At 45.5% G+C, this 13,410-nt stretch overlaps 1 protein-coding gene across 1 annotated transcript in view; it reads left to right on the forward strand.

Moving 5' to 3' along the window:
• LOC146041822 (uncharacterized) overlaps window positions 1–6,592 on the forward strand; it is a 45,375-nt gene extending 38,783 nt beyond the window's left edge. The window contains exons 6-7 of the mRNA XM_083161707.1: window positions 3,614–3,695; window positions 6,370–6,592. Of these exons, the coding sequence (XP_083017833.1) occupies window positions 3,614–3,695; window positions 6,370–6,523 (236 nt within the window). The 3' untranslated portion in view covers window positions 6,524–6,592. The remainder of the gene's footprint in view (window positions 1–3,613; window positions 3,696–6,369) is intronic.
• The last annotated feature ends 6,818 nt before the right edge of the window (window positions 6,593–13,410 follow it).

The raw sequence follows: 13,410 nt of genomic DNA on the forward strand, positions 1-13,410 counted from the left end.
AACACTATAAATCCTATCATTTTTTTTTAACACATTAATGAGCTAGGGGGAGTGGCGCTGTGGAGGCGCAGTGTCTCTGACAGCATTACAGAGAGCTGCGCTCCTCCCAAAATGGCAGCCGCCACAGGGAACACACACTAGATGTACTCCTGCACCTCTAGTGTCTGTCACACTGACAGACGCTAGAGGTGCAGGAGACCTCTAGCAGCTGTCTCCTTTGTAGCAGTGCCCATTTTTGGAGGGGAGCAGGGTCTCTAATGCTGTCAGAGACTCTGTGCCTTTTCGGCGCAGCTCCTCCCCACATTAAAAACATTTACCTCACGCTGGGCAATGAGCATTTACCTCCAGCTGGGAAATGAGCATTTACCTCCCCTTGGGCAAAGACTGTTTACCTCCCCCTGGGCAGCAATCATTTACCTCCCCCTGGGCAACCAACATTTAACTCACTATGGCAACGAGCATGGAACCCCTGGCAACAAGCATGTAATCCCCTTGACAACAAGCATGTGATCCCCTTGGCAACAAGCATGAATCCCCTATGACAACAAGCATGTAATCCCCCTGACAATGAGCTGGAACACCTGCCAACATACTGGAACCCCCAACGAGCATGTAGGTAAGCGGCACCAACAATGCGAATAATTGAGTTTAACAATTGTCTTTGTTGGGACCAGTATACTGATGTGGAGATCCTGATGTCGAAATCTTGATTGCCCAACAGTCAGAATCCCAACCAACAGGGATGTTCTCCCTCGTGGGATCCAAGACCCCATAGAGGCAGAATAGAACCTGTGGTGAGCACAATTTTGCAATTGCCCCTGTGTCGGATTACCGGCGGACGGGATTCCGATGTCTGTGTACTGACCGTCGAGATCACCCCTCTGGAAACTCCCCCTTGCAAATCCTGCGTTTGCCCCTCAGGTAAACGCTGCCCCTTCAAAGCATGCGAGTGGATTCGTTTGCTTACCTATCCGCTCGCATGTGGCCACATGGATGAAAAACCATTCGCTGGTCGTTCACCATCGAATCATTTTTTTTCCCTTTGTTAGACTGACTTTTATTCTGGCCATAGACGCAGTGGCGTAACTATAGCACTGCAGCCCCCGCGGTCGCGGGGGGGGCGCTGTGCATATGGGGGCGCAGGGGGGGCTGCGGTGCTATAGTAATCCCCCCACCCCCCATACCCCGCATGCTTACCTGTCCGCGCATCCCGGCTCCCCTCCTGGCTTCAATCAATGCTATGGAGACAGGCCACGATAAAATGGCCGCCCCATAAAGCAGACTGTTCTCTCAAACTGTCTGCGTTATGGGGGCGGCCATTTTATCGTGGTCCGTCTGGATAGAATTTATTGAAGCCAGGAGGGGAGCCGGGACGCGCGGAAAGGTAAGCATGCAGCAATGGGGGGAGGGGGCACAGGGGGGACGGACGGGCGGGGAGGGGGGGGCGCCCCCCCCATTAACGGTGGGGGGCGCCCCAAACAAAGTTACGCCGCTGCATAGACGGCTGAATTCGGGGCAGGCGCTGATGTCAGTGAACAAGCTAGCTTCATCGGAAGACGGTGTTATAGAATAACTTTCATTTTCAGAGATTGATAAAAGCACAACTGAAATGCCGTCATACATTGTATGGCGACTCCATTCTGCTAGAATTAGATATTGTAATAATTTAGTTATAATCATCATCAAACGGACATCTCTGTATGATTACCGACTTGGTAATCATCAGTTGTACAGCGAGCTTCGCAATCAAACACCTCCTTCCAACAAGTAGAAGATAGGCCCCCACACAGACGTAACTAACTACCCCTTTCCTTATGCCGTTCATAGACAATTTTCGGAAATGGGCAGATCCTCCATAAATTGTTATCATACAGCTTATTACAGGGGTTCTCAAACTCGGTCCTCAGGACCCCACACAGTTCACATTTCCCAGGTCACCCGACAGGTGCACCCATTACTGACTGACACATTTGAAAAGATCCACAGGTGGAGTTAATTATTTCACTTGATTCTGGGAGGAGACCTGCAAAACGTGCGCTGTCTGGGGTCCTGAGGACCGACTTTGAGAACCTGTGACTTTTACAGATCTTCAGTACCTTTCATTTCCTTCACCGTGGCCTTATGGTTAGATCAGGTGTCTACAGAGTAGACAGCTCATAAACTGCAGCGCTCCCACAGAGAGACTGCAGATTCATTTGAGAGGAAGAAAAGTTGTGTGGCATAGCCCCAGGATAACAGGTAGTGCCCTTTAAATGGTGACAACACACATTTTGTAACCGCCCTGGAACAGCCTGTGACCTGATTGTATTTCCATCCACACAGCAGCTGCCTTCTGTGCCCACAAACAACACCATTATACTATTAACGAAAGGGCAAGTGAAGGTCACGATTCACATTCATTCACCAGAAGCCGTATGTCTCACACATATTAGATGACACTTACAGTAATGCTTTTTTGGGAAAGGACTACTAACAGTTAGTTTGTAATCATTTACCCATGATTTCTGGCACAATATCCAGTAGGTTAAAGTTAAACAGCGGAGGAGGAACATTTTTGAGGTAAGCAGACATTCTACATGTTGGCATAAGCGAGTACGGCATACTTGCCTACTTTTGAAAACTAGTTTCAGGGAGATTATAACTGGTAGTAGAATTTTGCACAGAGCCCCATTGAGGGGGCGTGTCATGCTCCTCCCACAGGGCGTGTTTAGTTCCATATATGGAGAGATTGTGAAAAGAGATTGTGAACGTGGCACCTAGAAGCGTGGCTGTGTACTGCTACATCTGAGAGTAATCTTTTAAAATGACTTATATACAAATGTATGTGAGCCCCAAAGCAGTTAGTAAGAGATACTGTACTTGGTAAAGTGCTCGGAAATGGTGCTGATGATTCAATGTAAATGTATCTGTCTCTCATTCCTTTTTTCCCAAAAAATATAACAGTGTAATGTGAGCTAGGTGAAATGAGGGAGATTGCTAGACTAATGAGAGAGAGAGGGAGATTGCTGCTATTTCAGGGAGTCTCCTGCAGAATGCAGGAGGGTAGGCAACTGTGGAGTACGGTACTTGCATGGGCACATATTGAGGCTTCCATGTAGCCTTGAATATTGCACTCAAATCCATTTCATACAAGTTGAGTATCCCTTTTCCTAAATGCTGGGGACCATGAGCATTTTGGATAAGGGATTTTTCCGCATTTCGGAATTTTTTTTCTTTCCATACTTGCCTTATCCCCTGGTGGTGCCCCGAAGGCCCCCCGATGTCCGCGGTGTCCCCCAGCATCCGCAGCGGCCTTCAGGATCCTCTTCAGTGGCATTTCTGTTCCCATGCATTGCTCGAGAGCGCAGGCGTGCCGGTGATGTCACCAGCGTGCCCGTGCACTCGCGCTAAGCACCCCATGAACCGGAGATGCTGCTGAAGAGGATCCCGAAAGCCGCCCTGGACATCGGGGGACAAGGTAAGTATGCAAAAAAAAAAATGGGTGGAAACCCCCCTCCCCCGAAAAAAATAAATGGATAAGGGAGACCCGACCTGTAGTATCAAGTATCAGTAAAGAATGACTACTGTGTCTTCATTGTTTGCCCATGTTGAATCATTTGATTTTCTTAAACAGAATCCAAACAGCTTCAGTTTATCCTGTATGTGGCAGCAGCCTGCGGCACAGTTGTCCTGCTTATATCACTCTGGGCGATTAGGTAAGTGATCCATAGTCATTCAGCATCGATTGGAACAGTTCTTGGTTGTCTAATATACGAAGGTATGGTTAGAAATGCACGGGCGGTGTAACGGTCTCTGTACGGGCGGTGTGTACTGCCTCACAGCGCTGAGCACATGGGTTAGATTTCCACCATGGCCCTAGGAGTTTGTATATTCAGCACTTATATATTAGCCGGGCGCCCGGCTACGGTACGCTGCCAATGTAGCTTTGGCTACGTTGGCAGCGTAGCCATTGCCGGGTGCCTGGCTAATAGGGGCGGGCGGAGGGTAGGTGCGGCCGGGCGGAGGGGGGAGATGGCGGCCACCCTGCTCTTACCTATGGGCAGGGCGCTCGGCAAGGCGCTCGGCGGCCTGCACGGCGGGGGCTGGCATCGGTGCGGGGAAGGGCGTAATTGCGGCAGAGGAGGGAGATCCCGGCATCCTGGGGGAGCATCACATGGTTTCCCTGCTCCCCCAGCGGCACTACATTAATAGCGTAGTAAGCAGCAACAGTCCCGGAGGCGGCGGGGACAGCTGGATGGTTAGTATAATGACACACACACTACACACACACAACACCCACTAACAGGATCATATGGCCACTATCCACGTCATTCCCCCAGGGTCCACGTGGGTGTGGAGTTAATTTTAGAAAGTGTGGCGTGCGCAGCGAGCCCGAAGCGTGGCGAGTGCAGTGAGCCCCGCGAGGGGACGCGTATCTAAAATTAACACCACACCCACGTGCACACTGGGGGTATGACGTGGATAGTGGGCATATGATCCTTTATGTGTAAGCAGGGCTTCAGTTACGTAATTTGCGCAATTTACGTCATTTGCGTAAATTACGTAGATTACGTAGCCAGCCTGTTTTGGTATTCTCAATACACCACTACGCAACATACGTAACGGGCACCCAACTAACATATAAATACTGTATATTCTCCCCATGATTGTGTGGGTTTATAAATGATTATTTTCAAATGTTCTAAATGATGACCAAAGTCTGTGCGGATCCACAACCCCCTTTCCTTGGGTTTATAGATTGTAAGCTCCCTTTTAAATCATAATACTGGGATAAACTACAAACAGAAGCTGTATTCCCAGGGAAAATAGAGTGAAAAAATTGTTAGAGGGCAAATTCTTTAACCTAATCATAAAGGTAATATGGACCAGTCATTCGCTGGATCGCTAGTTTTGTGACCACCATATAGCTATTCAGCCACCCCACCCCCGCAGGGGCAAACGCAGGATTTTCAGAAGGGGGTTTCCAGTGGGGCGGAGCAAAGCACGGAGATGGACACTTAGGTGACCCAGTATATGCCGGGTCAGTTAAAGTATTGGGGCCCCTACCGATCCTCCAGCAGTAGGGGTGGGGAAGCTTTGATGTCCCGCGGGTGGCAGGGGGTATTATATCAACCGCTCAGCATGTAGGGCCTGGATCAGTAATTTCCACTTATTACCCCTTTACTGCACAGATGTTGGGAGATGGGGTGGGAGAAGGGGGCATTGGGCTGAATGAAGGGGCCCTGATACATAACTTCCAGGGTGGTAGAGGATGTTTAATACGCAGAGGAGTGGTGTATAGTGGAGTTGGCTTATTATTCATAATTTTCTGGTGGGAGGACAGCTTGCTTGACTGCTGATATCTCCAGTTCCCGAAAATAGATTTCTTAGATTTTAATGGAATTAAAAACTAGAGAATACCACCTACCAAATGATATTGGGGACTAGGGGATCAGAGTTCAGGAGGCAGAGCAATCTGCCAACGAGCAAATAAAACTACATACCAGGTGTGTGGAGCTGGAGCAGTAACCAGCTGCTGGAAGGCAGATATCTCTAGTTCTGGGAAGAGTAGAGACAAGCTACTAGTGTCCATCAAAGGGGGGGAGTCCCAGCTTTTGGAATATACCCTCAGAAAAACTCTAAATCAGACAGAACCTGAAATATCTGACTGGGAAGAGCAATTAACAGGCTTGGATGGGGACCACTCATTTGAGGTCAGATATCTCCAGTTCCCAAGGGCCGATTTTTAAAATTCTTGTACCCACCTAAAGAGGGGACCCTCAGCTTTAAGCCTAGGGTCCTTAGACTCCTGGGGGGGTTTCTGGGTACTCAGAAACCCCCCCGGCGTGCGCTAATCCCCCCCCCCCCGTGTCTCTCCAGCTTCACGCCTTCACCCTGGCATCTGTCCAGCACCTTCCTGAATGTTTTGCTGGTTGCTCATTCCCTTTCCCTTCAAAAGTGCAATTAGCAGTGGGCAAATGTTTTGGCTGTTTGTGTCATGTGGGATAGGTGGGGGGGGGGGTTTAGAAGACTCATAGGAACAAAGTGACATAAGAAACAGCTTAACAATCAAAGAACAAAGAGGAAGGTTCACAACACGCTGCCACAACATTGGGGCAACCTAACAGTGTGGGGTATTCTTTTCTCCAGCAAGAGGAGGTGGGTCTGCATCTGTGCATTAGTCAGCCAATGAGAGCTGGATGAGACATCCCTCCCATTGCGCTAGATAGTAGACGTACATTATTTAAGCTGGCTTTTATGCAATAGATGCTAATTTACATGGTAAGATTTGAGTACATGCAAAACTCCCTCTTTGTTCACAAACATAGCCATGTCTATGACAATAATAGACTAGATTTTACTATGGTGACTTCCATCCTTATTTTGTAGGCGGATAGAGAAAGCCAGAAAGAAGAAAAAGGAAGAGGAAGGAAAGAAGAGAGATGACCTGCTTACATTTCTGCTCCAGCTCCTGAAAGAACCTGATAAAGATAAGATACCAGAAAAGGGGGCTGACAAACATCAGACACGGCATAAACGATAAATGTTTAAATGTAGCTAAAAGCAAACAAGTCCTGATGCATACATACAACCAATAAATGATACAATGCCGAATTTGGTGGTCAATTTAATGTAAAGTTGTGAGTTGTATTTTCCATATGTATTAATTAAAGATGTGTGATTATCATATGTCCCGAATTTCCATGGATAGACTAATGTGGGGTACACACCAGGACGTTATATGGCCGAAAACGAGTCAATTTAGATACAAACTCGACCGATTGTATGTAAATTGGCCATGTTTTGGGCCATTTCACTGTCCTTTTGATGCGATCCTGATCCGATGCGCGGCCCAGCGGGTCGCTCGGTCTTTTCTGAGATCCTACCTGCTGCAGGTAGGATCTCAGAACCGACCATTGCAGTGGGTGGGGTATCGTGATTGGATCGCGATCACATTAGCGGCATTTTCGCGGTGTGTCGGCGGCGGCGCCGTCAGCTTGTGAGCGGGTCGTACATTCCTGTGACGACCAGCTCACGAGCACCATCGTCCTGGTGTGTACCGGGCATAAGGTTTAAAGGATTTGTCCCAAGAGTTTTCTGAAATTGGCCATATTAGTCATTAAGGACCGATCCCTCTAATGCTGTGTACATTTATACAATTATCCCTGTAGGAGAAGTCAGGAAAATAGAACAGTTTTGGCTAGGTCCTGCGCTGCGGGTGGTTTGACCTTTCTAATCTCCTATATATAATATACTATAGCACAGACTATTAGACCCCTTTAAATGCTGCTGTTCTGTGGGGGATAGCTCGGTTCCCCAAATTTAATTAACAGAAAAAAACAGAGTAGAACTGCGCCATAAAGGGGGAAATAGTACATGTAATTTATTTATGTACCCATAAAAAACACATATAAAACATACACAGAATATTAGAACACAATTTTAAGAAAAATTAATATAAATTAGTAATACATAAAAAAAAATTATGGGGAGGATTAGATAAAGATTATTGCACAACCGGTCGTGTCAAATTAATAGATTAAAACCAAATAGATTTTTCTTCCCTTTAACTTGTTGCGGTCATAGTAGTATATTAGTTGTAGTTAGAATGTTGGTTACGTAACAGTCTTTTTGTGGATTAGTGAATATAACTGTCCAGGTTTTAGTGTCTGGCCAGACAATATTACATTGGGGTACCTTACAGCTGCCACCTGTAATTCCTCCGGGCTCCCAGTGGATGGTGCTGAATCACCTTACTTGGTCCAACTTTATCTGGAGTCTCCTTCGGGCTGGTGGTCTGATTGCAAGCCTGCGTGGTATCGCCTGTGGTGCAGAAAGAATTTATTGATAATCCAACGCGTTTCCCCGCCTCCGATAACGGTCTCAGCGGCTTTATCAAGGAAAGAGAAAGGAAGAGTAGCAAGTGGGTGTCCACTTAGTAGGTCTTATATTTATACCTCAGGATGGTCTGAGCGGCATGGCTGTGTGCCGTCTTGCCGTTTCCGGCTATGCGGCGGCTTCTCCGCTGTTTGTTACTCTATTTCCAGTCCGTGCGTTCCACTGGACCTGAAGTGCGTCATTTTTGCGTTCCATTCGGCCGTCATTGTGGTGTCCGTCTTTTACATTCCCTCTATTTATGTGTTATTATCGACATCTGGAGAATGTACTTTGTAGCGGCCATTTTTACTAAGGGAAATATGCCGTTTCCAACAATATTTGCATCTGCTTGGGTGTATTACAGAGTCCGCAGCGGCCATTATTGTTAAGGGAAGTCACGGAGGAGATCATTTATTCATTTAGAAAAACATATATTATTAACCTTATAACATTATGTTAATCAAGTCCGTTTCTAACACATCGTGCCTTATGTATAGCTATTATGCCATATGCTGCGGATATTTTTTCACATTTTATCTCAACTGCGTTTTATAACAGTGTGAATGTATCGACGGACACTCAGTAGACGATTTATCACACTTTGGATATTTCAATAGAGACAATGTAAATATATCACTTAGACATTCATTTTCCATCCATCTATCATCTTCCTATTTTTACACATGGAGGAGTCCATATCCCAAGGGCAAAATTATTATATAAACATCGATTAATCGCCAAATTTTCATTATGGAAGAAAAGAAAAGAAAAAAAAGGGGAGAGAGAAAAGAAAAACAAACCAATTACAACAAAATGTACATATAAATATATATAGAGAGAGAAAAAAATCTCTTTTTCACATATATTCATCTTTTTCTCGTATTATATATTTCTAGATTCATATCTGCAGGTTAACAGAAATGGAACAGGTATTCCTATAGTTCTCAACATGGGTCTATCCATATCTCCAGATTCCATAAATCTGGGTATCTAGGCAGGAACAAGAATATTTGTATAACACTTAAAAAAGGGGGGGGGGGATAGGTATATGTACCTCTGCTCAGACATAACCGGAGAGTGTACATAAAGAGACATAATTTCATAAATCCAGGTAACTATGAACATACATAGTAGACATATTTAAGGAATATATATAGAACAAACTATTCTAAGAAGACATCTTCATTGTCTCTATTCCTATGTATATACAAATGTATGTCTAGGGGATATCTTCTTTTTTATTTTATTTCTATATATATACATACAATTAATTGTTCTTTTGTTATTATTTAATTTCGATCACCGATTCATATCGACCATTTCTCTATGTGATAAAGGACCAGAAAAAAACACACATAGGGGGTGGTCGTCATGAATTACTTATACATACAGGTGAATATATGAGCATGTAGCATGTACCATAATTCTTCAGGAGAGGACCACAAATAGCTATAAGCCCTTGATCATCGTTATCCTATATAGCGCCATAGTTTTCTTTTTTTTTGTATTTCTTTAAAATAGGATTAGTAACCATATAGATAGTAGTACATATATACACATATGGCCCACTAGGTTATTTCGTCATAGTTATATCATGGCTTCAAATATATTTTCTCTTTTGAACCAATAGTTGCCTTCTATGTAGTGTTTGTGTTTTTCATCTAGGCGCCATCCGAGTCTCCGCACATATGGTCCAGATGGAACTCCGGTCCCACATGTGCAGAAGTTTCGGATCTGACGTCCCGATGACCCACATCACTTATATTGCAGTAATACCAACACAGTTCACTTTGTTATAATCGAGAGCCATAAACCCGATGGGGCAGTAGGACATGCGAGGTGAGTGAGAAAAGATGGAGGGGATGTCAAAAACTGATATAAAGAGTAATAAGTTGCAATTTCAATTATAATTATACCTAGTTTGGAATAGAGGGGAAATATAGGAATAGGAAGATGTTCAGTCCTATATAGACAATTATGTGTTCCCACTTCATTGTTATTTAATAAACACAAAAGAATAAAAGGTGAAAAGGTGGATGGATGTAACATCAAATAAATAAATTATGACTAGATGTTGTTTAGTTCTATTGCGTCATTTAAGCCATTTGGCATTAGTGAATCCATTCTGTAGATCCAGTATGCTTCACGGCGACATAGTTTACCAAATCTGTCGCCACCTCTATTGGTACTTTTTATACTTTCGATCCCAATCATTGTCACGTCATCCACCCTTCCACCTTGACATCTGTGTATATGACTTGAAACTGAATGTGTTTTTACTCCATTGAGTATGTTCCTCCTATGTTCCATTCCCCTAACATGTAATGTTCTTGTCGTTCTCCCTATGTATTGCTTCCCGCAACCGCAGGAAAGCAAATAAATAACATAGGAAGAGCCACAGTTTATAAAGTTTTCTATTTGGAACACCTCACCATTAATAGTAGATTTGTAGCTAGTTGTTTTTCTAGGTGCCATTAGGCATGTCATGCATTTTTCTTTCCCACATCGATGGTATCCCTTAGGCTTTGGGGGTAGCCAGTTTAATTCGTTATTAATATCCTCTCTTTCACCTCTTTTATCTGCATTTGAAAAATGGCTGTGTATTAATTTTGATTTTAAGTTATCTGCTTTACGAAAAATCATTCTGCCATTATGTTGAATCTCATCTTTCAAGAGAGGATCTTGTAATAGCATAACAGTATTGTTTTTAATTATATTTCTGATTTCTTTTGCACATCCATTGTATTGGGTTACAAAAAGACCTGTCATCCCTTCACCAGTTTCTCTCATTGTGTTCTGTTTTATATTCTTTTTGTTTTTATTTTTATTTTTATTTTCACCCAATAGGTTAGTTCTATCCATTCTATCTACTTCTTGTTTTGCTTGTTTGAGGATAGTCTCTGGGTATCCCTGTTCTCGAAACGATTCTAATAACATATTTGCTTGTTTAAAGTAGGCATCATTAGTGGAGCAGTTTCTTTTTATACGAACCAGCTGTCCCTTCGGGATGTTTTTTTTCCAGTTGTCTGCATGTGAACTTTGATAGTTCAAATATCTATTTTGGTCAACTGGCTTAACATAAGTCTCAGTTGTCAGCATGTTGTTTTTTATATGGAGGGCGACATCCAAGAAACTAATGTGACTGGTGCTGTGATTGCTAGTAAATTTAAGTCCAAACTCATTAGAATTTAATTGATCAGTGAAATTTTGAAGTGATTCTAAATCCCCATCCCAAATAATAAACAAATCATCTATATAACGTCCGTATAGGACCAGGTTCGCCCCAAACCCGCTCCCCCATACATGTCGGTCCTCGACCACCCCCATGTATAGGTTGGCGAAGCTCGGGGCGAACCTGGTCCCCATAGCGGTCCCCCGTGTTTGTAAATAATATCGTGAATCAAATAAAAAATAATTGTGCTCTAAAATGAACTGAATAGAGTGTAATAGAAAAGCACGTAGGGGATCCGATATCTCCTCATCTTTTGAGAGGTAATGGTCACAATTTATGTGGGATATTAGAGTACAATGCCTCCACGTCGCAGGTTACCAGATGGTACGTTTCTTTCCACTCGATGTTATTAATTATATTTAGAAAGTGTTTGGTATCTTTAATATGCGATTTCAGATCCACTACATGCTTTTGTAAATAAAAATCAACAAAGGGCTGGCGTGGCCTAGCTGCCAAGCTGCAAGGACGTGGGTCACCTAGGCTCTCCAGCTCCAGCACATCAAAGCAGTGCCTGGAGCTCCAAACTTACACCCCAGAGGTCCCTACATTCTCTAGACCTCTTCCCCCATCTAGCGTGGCCGGGCTGCAGAGTCGGGGGGTCCTCTCCGGTGCCCGCGTGAGTTGCGGCCTACACAGCAAGTGAAGCCGGGGCCTAGATTTTAGCGGCGACCCGCGGCGCTGCTCCAGAGGAGGACATCGCCGTCGCGAATCACCAGAGGGCGGTGGAGGCTCTCGCAGAGGCGGCCAGGGCCTCGCTGGGTGTCTGGGGACCAGAGGCTGCCTGGCAGTCACTCCAGGGCCCTCTGGGGGAGCAGCAAAAGAGCCTCACAAGACGGGTCTCTCTGTTACAGGGACGCGGCGGCCATCTTTAAAACGGAGCTCCGGGGCTGCAGCTTCTCCACACCTGGCTGCTGTGCCCCCTCTGAGATTGCACACCCAGCATCCAAGCAGCATCCAGGGAGAAAGTAAGTGGCACTGTGTGCCTACCCACAGCCCACCCCCAGACTGTTTGCATTCCACACATATGACATGGGGGCTGATTCATTGCAGCTTTGAGTCTTGCTGATATTGCTGCATAGCCCCTTAATGTACCTGGGACCCCAACTGCTCCCTGCCCCCCAATAAGGACAGTTCTTCTAACCTGTGCTGTAATACTGCACCAGACTACTGAGGTAAAGCCCAGGAATTCAGCTTGACAACCGATCCCTGCAGCTCCCTAAGGCTGACCCAAGCCGTCCCCTCATGCAAACCTAACCAGCCCTAATCTCTCCCCTCACCCAGCATCTTCACTGGGATGAAGTAGCATATTCGGTACAAGAGGAGCCATCCCATACAAGCACTTACCTGTACTACGGGTTCTCTACAACCTTACAATGGCACCCAAAAGGCCCAAGGCTGATAAATCGGCACCCCAAGTGGCCTTCTTTAAGCCTTCACCGCAAGCTTCTAAACCAAAATCAGGTGATCTACTAGCAATGGGCCCCGCCACCCTAGCCCCTCCGCCCACCTCGGGTCCACAGAATGTGGCTCGGGGGACCCCCATACCAGACGCACTGGGCGATTCCGATGCGCTCACAGTGGGGTCAATGAAGCTCCTGTTACAGCAGTTTAAATCGGAGGTAGCAGCGGAATTTCGCTCCACTCTCCAATCCTTCCAACAGTCGATAGATGATTTGGGGGGTCGGACAGACCATCTAGAGAACAAAATGGGCGAAGTGGTGGGCTCTCACAATGACCTGATCTCTAGCCATGATTCTCTGAAAGCTGAGTTGGAGACCCTGAGAGACAAAGTTGCGGACTTGGAAGATAGATCGAGACGACAAAATATTAAACTCCGAGGAGTACCTGATAATATCTCAAACTCCAGCCTGAACGATTACGCAGTTGATTTATTCAAAAAACTCCTCCCTTCCACAAACGCAGCAGATCTCCTGATCGACCGAATACATAGACTCCCTAAACCCAAGAATGCACCGGAAGGTGCTTCGAGAGATGTGCTAATGCGCTTACACTATTTCCATATTAAGGAGGCAATTTTGAAAGCTGCCAGACCCTCGGAGACCAACCACACAGTCCTGGGCCCCATACAAGTTTACGGGGACTTGTCCCAATACACTCTATCCAAGAGACGCTCCTTCTTCCCAATTACGTCTATCCTGCGTAAGGAAGGCATCCAGTATAGATGGGGCTTCCCTACTAAGCTACTGATTACCCGGGATGGCTCCACGGTAGCTATCTCCACCTTGGAGGACGGTATGCAACTCCTCTCTAGATGGAACATTGCTGGATCTTCTCTTGCATCAGCCTCTCCTGAGCGCGGC

This window comes from Crinia signifera, chromosome 19 (assembly GCF_055691185.1).
Source record: "Crinia signifera chromosome 19, ASM5569118v1, whole genome shotgun sequence".
Taxonomy (NCBI): domain Eukaryota; kingdom Metazoa; phylum Chordata; class Amphibia; order Anura; family Myobatrachidae; genus Crinia; species Crinia signifera.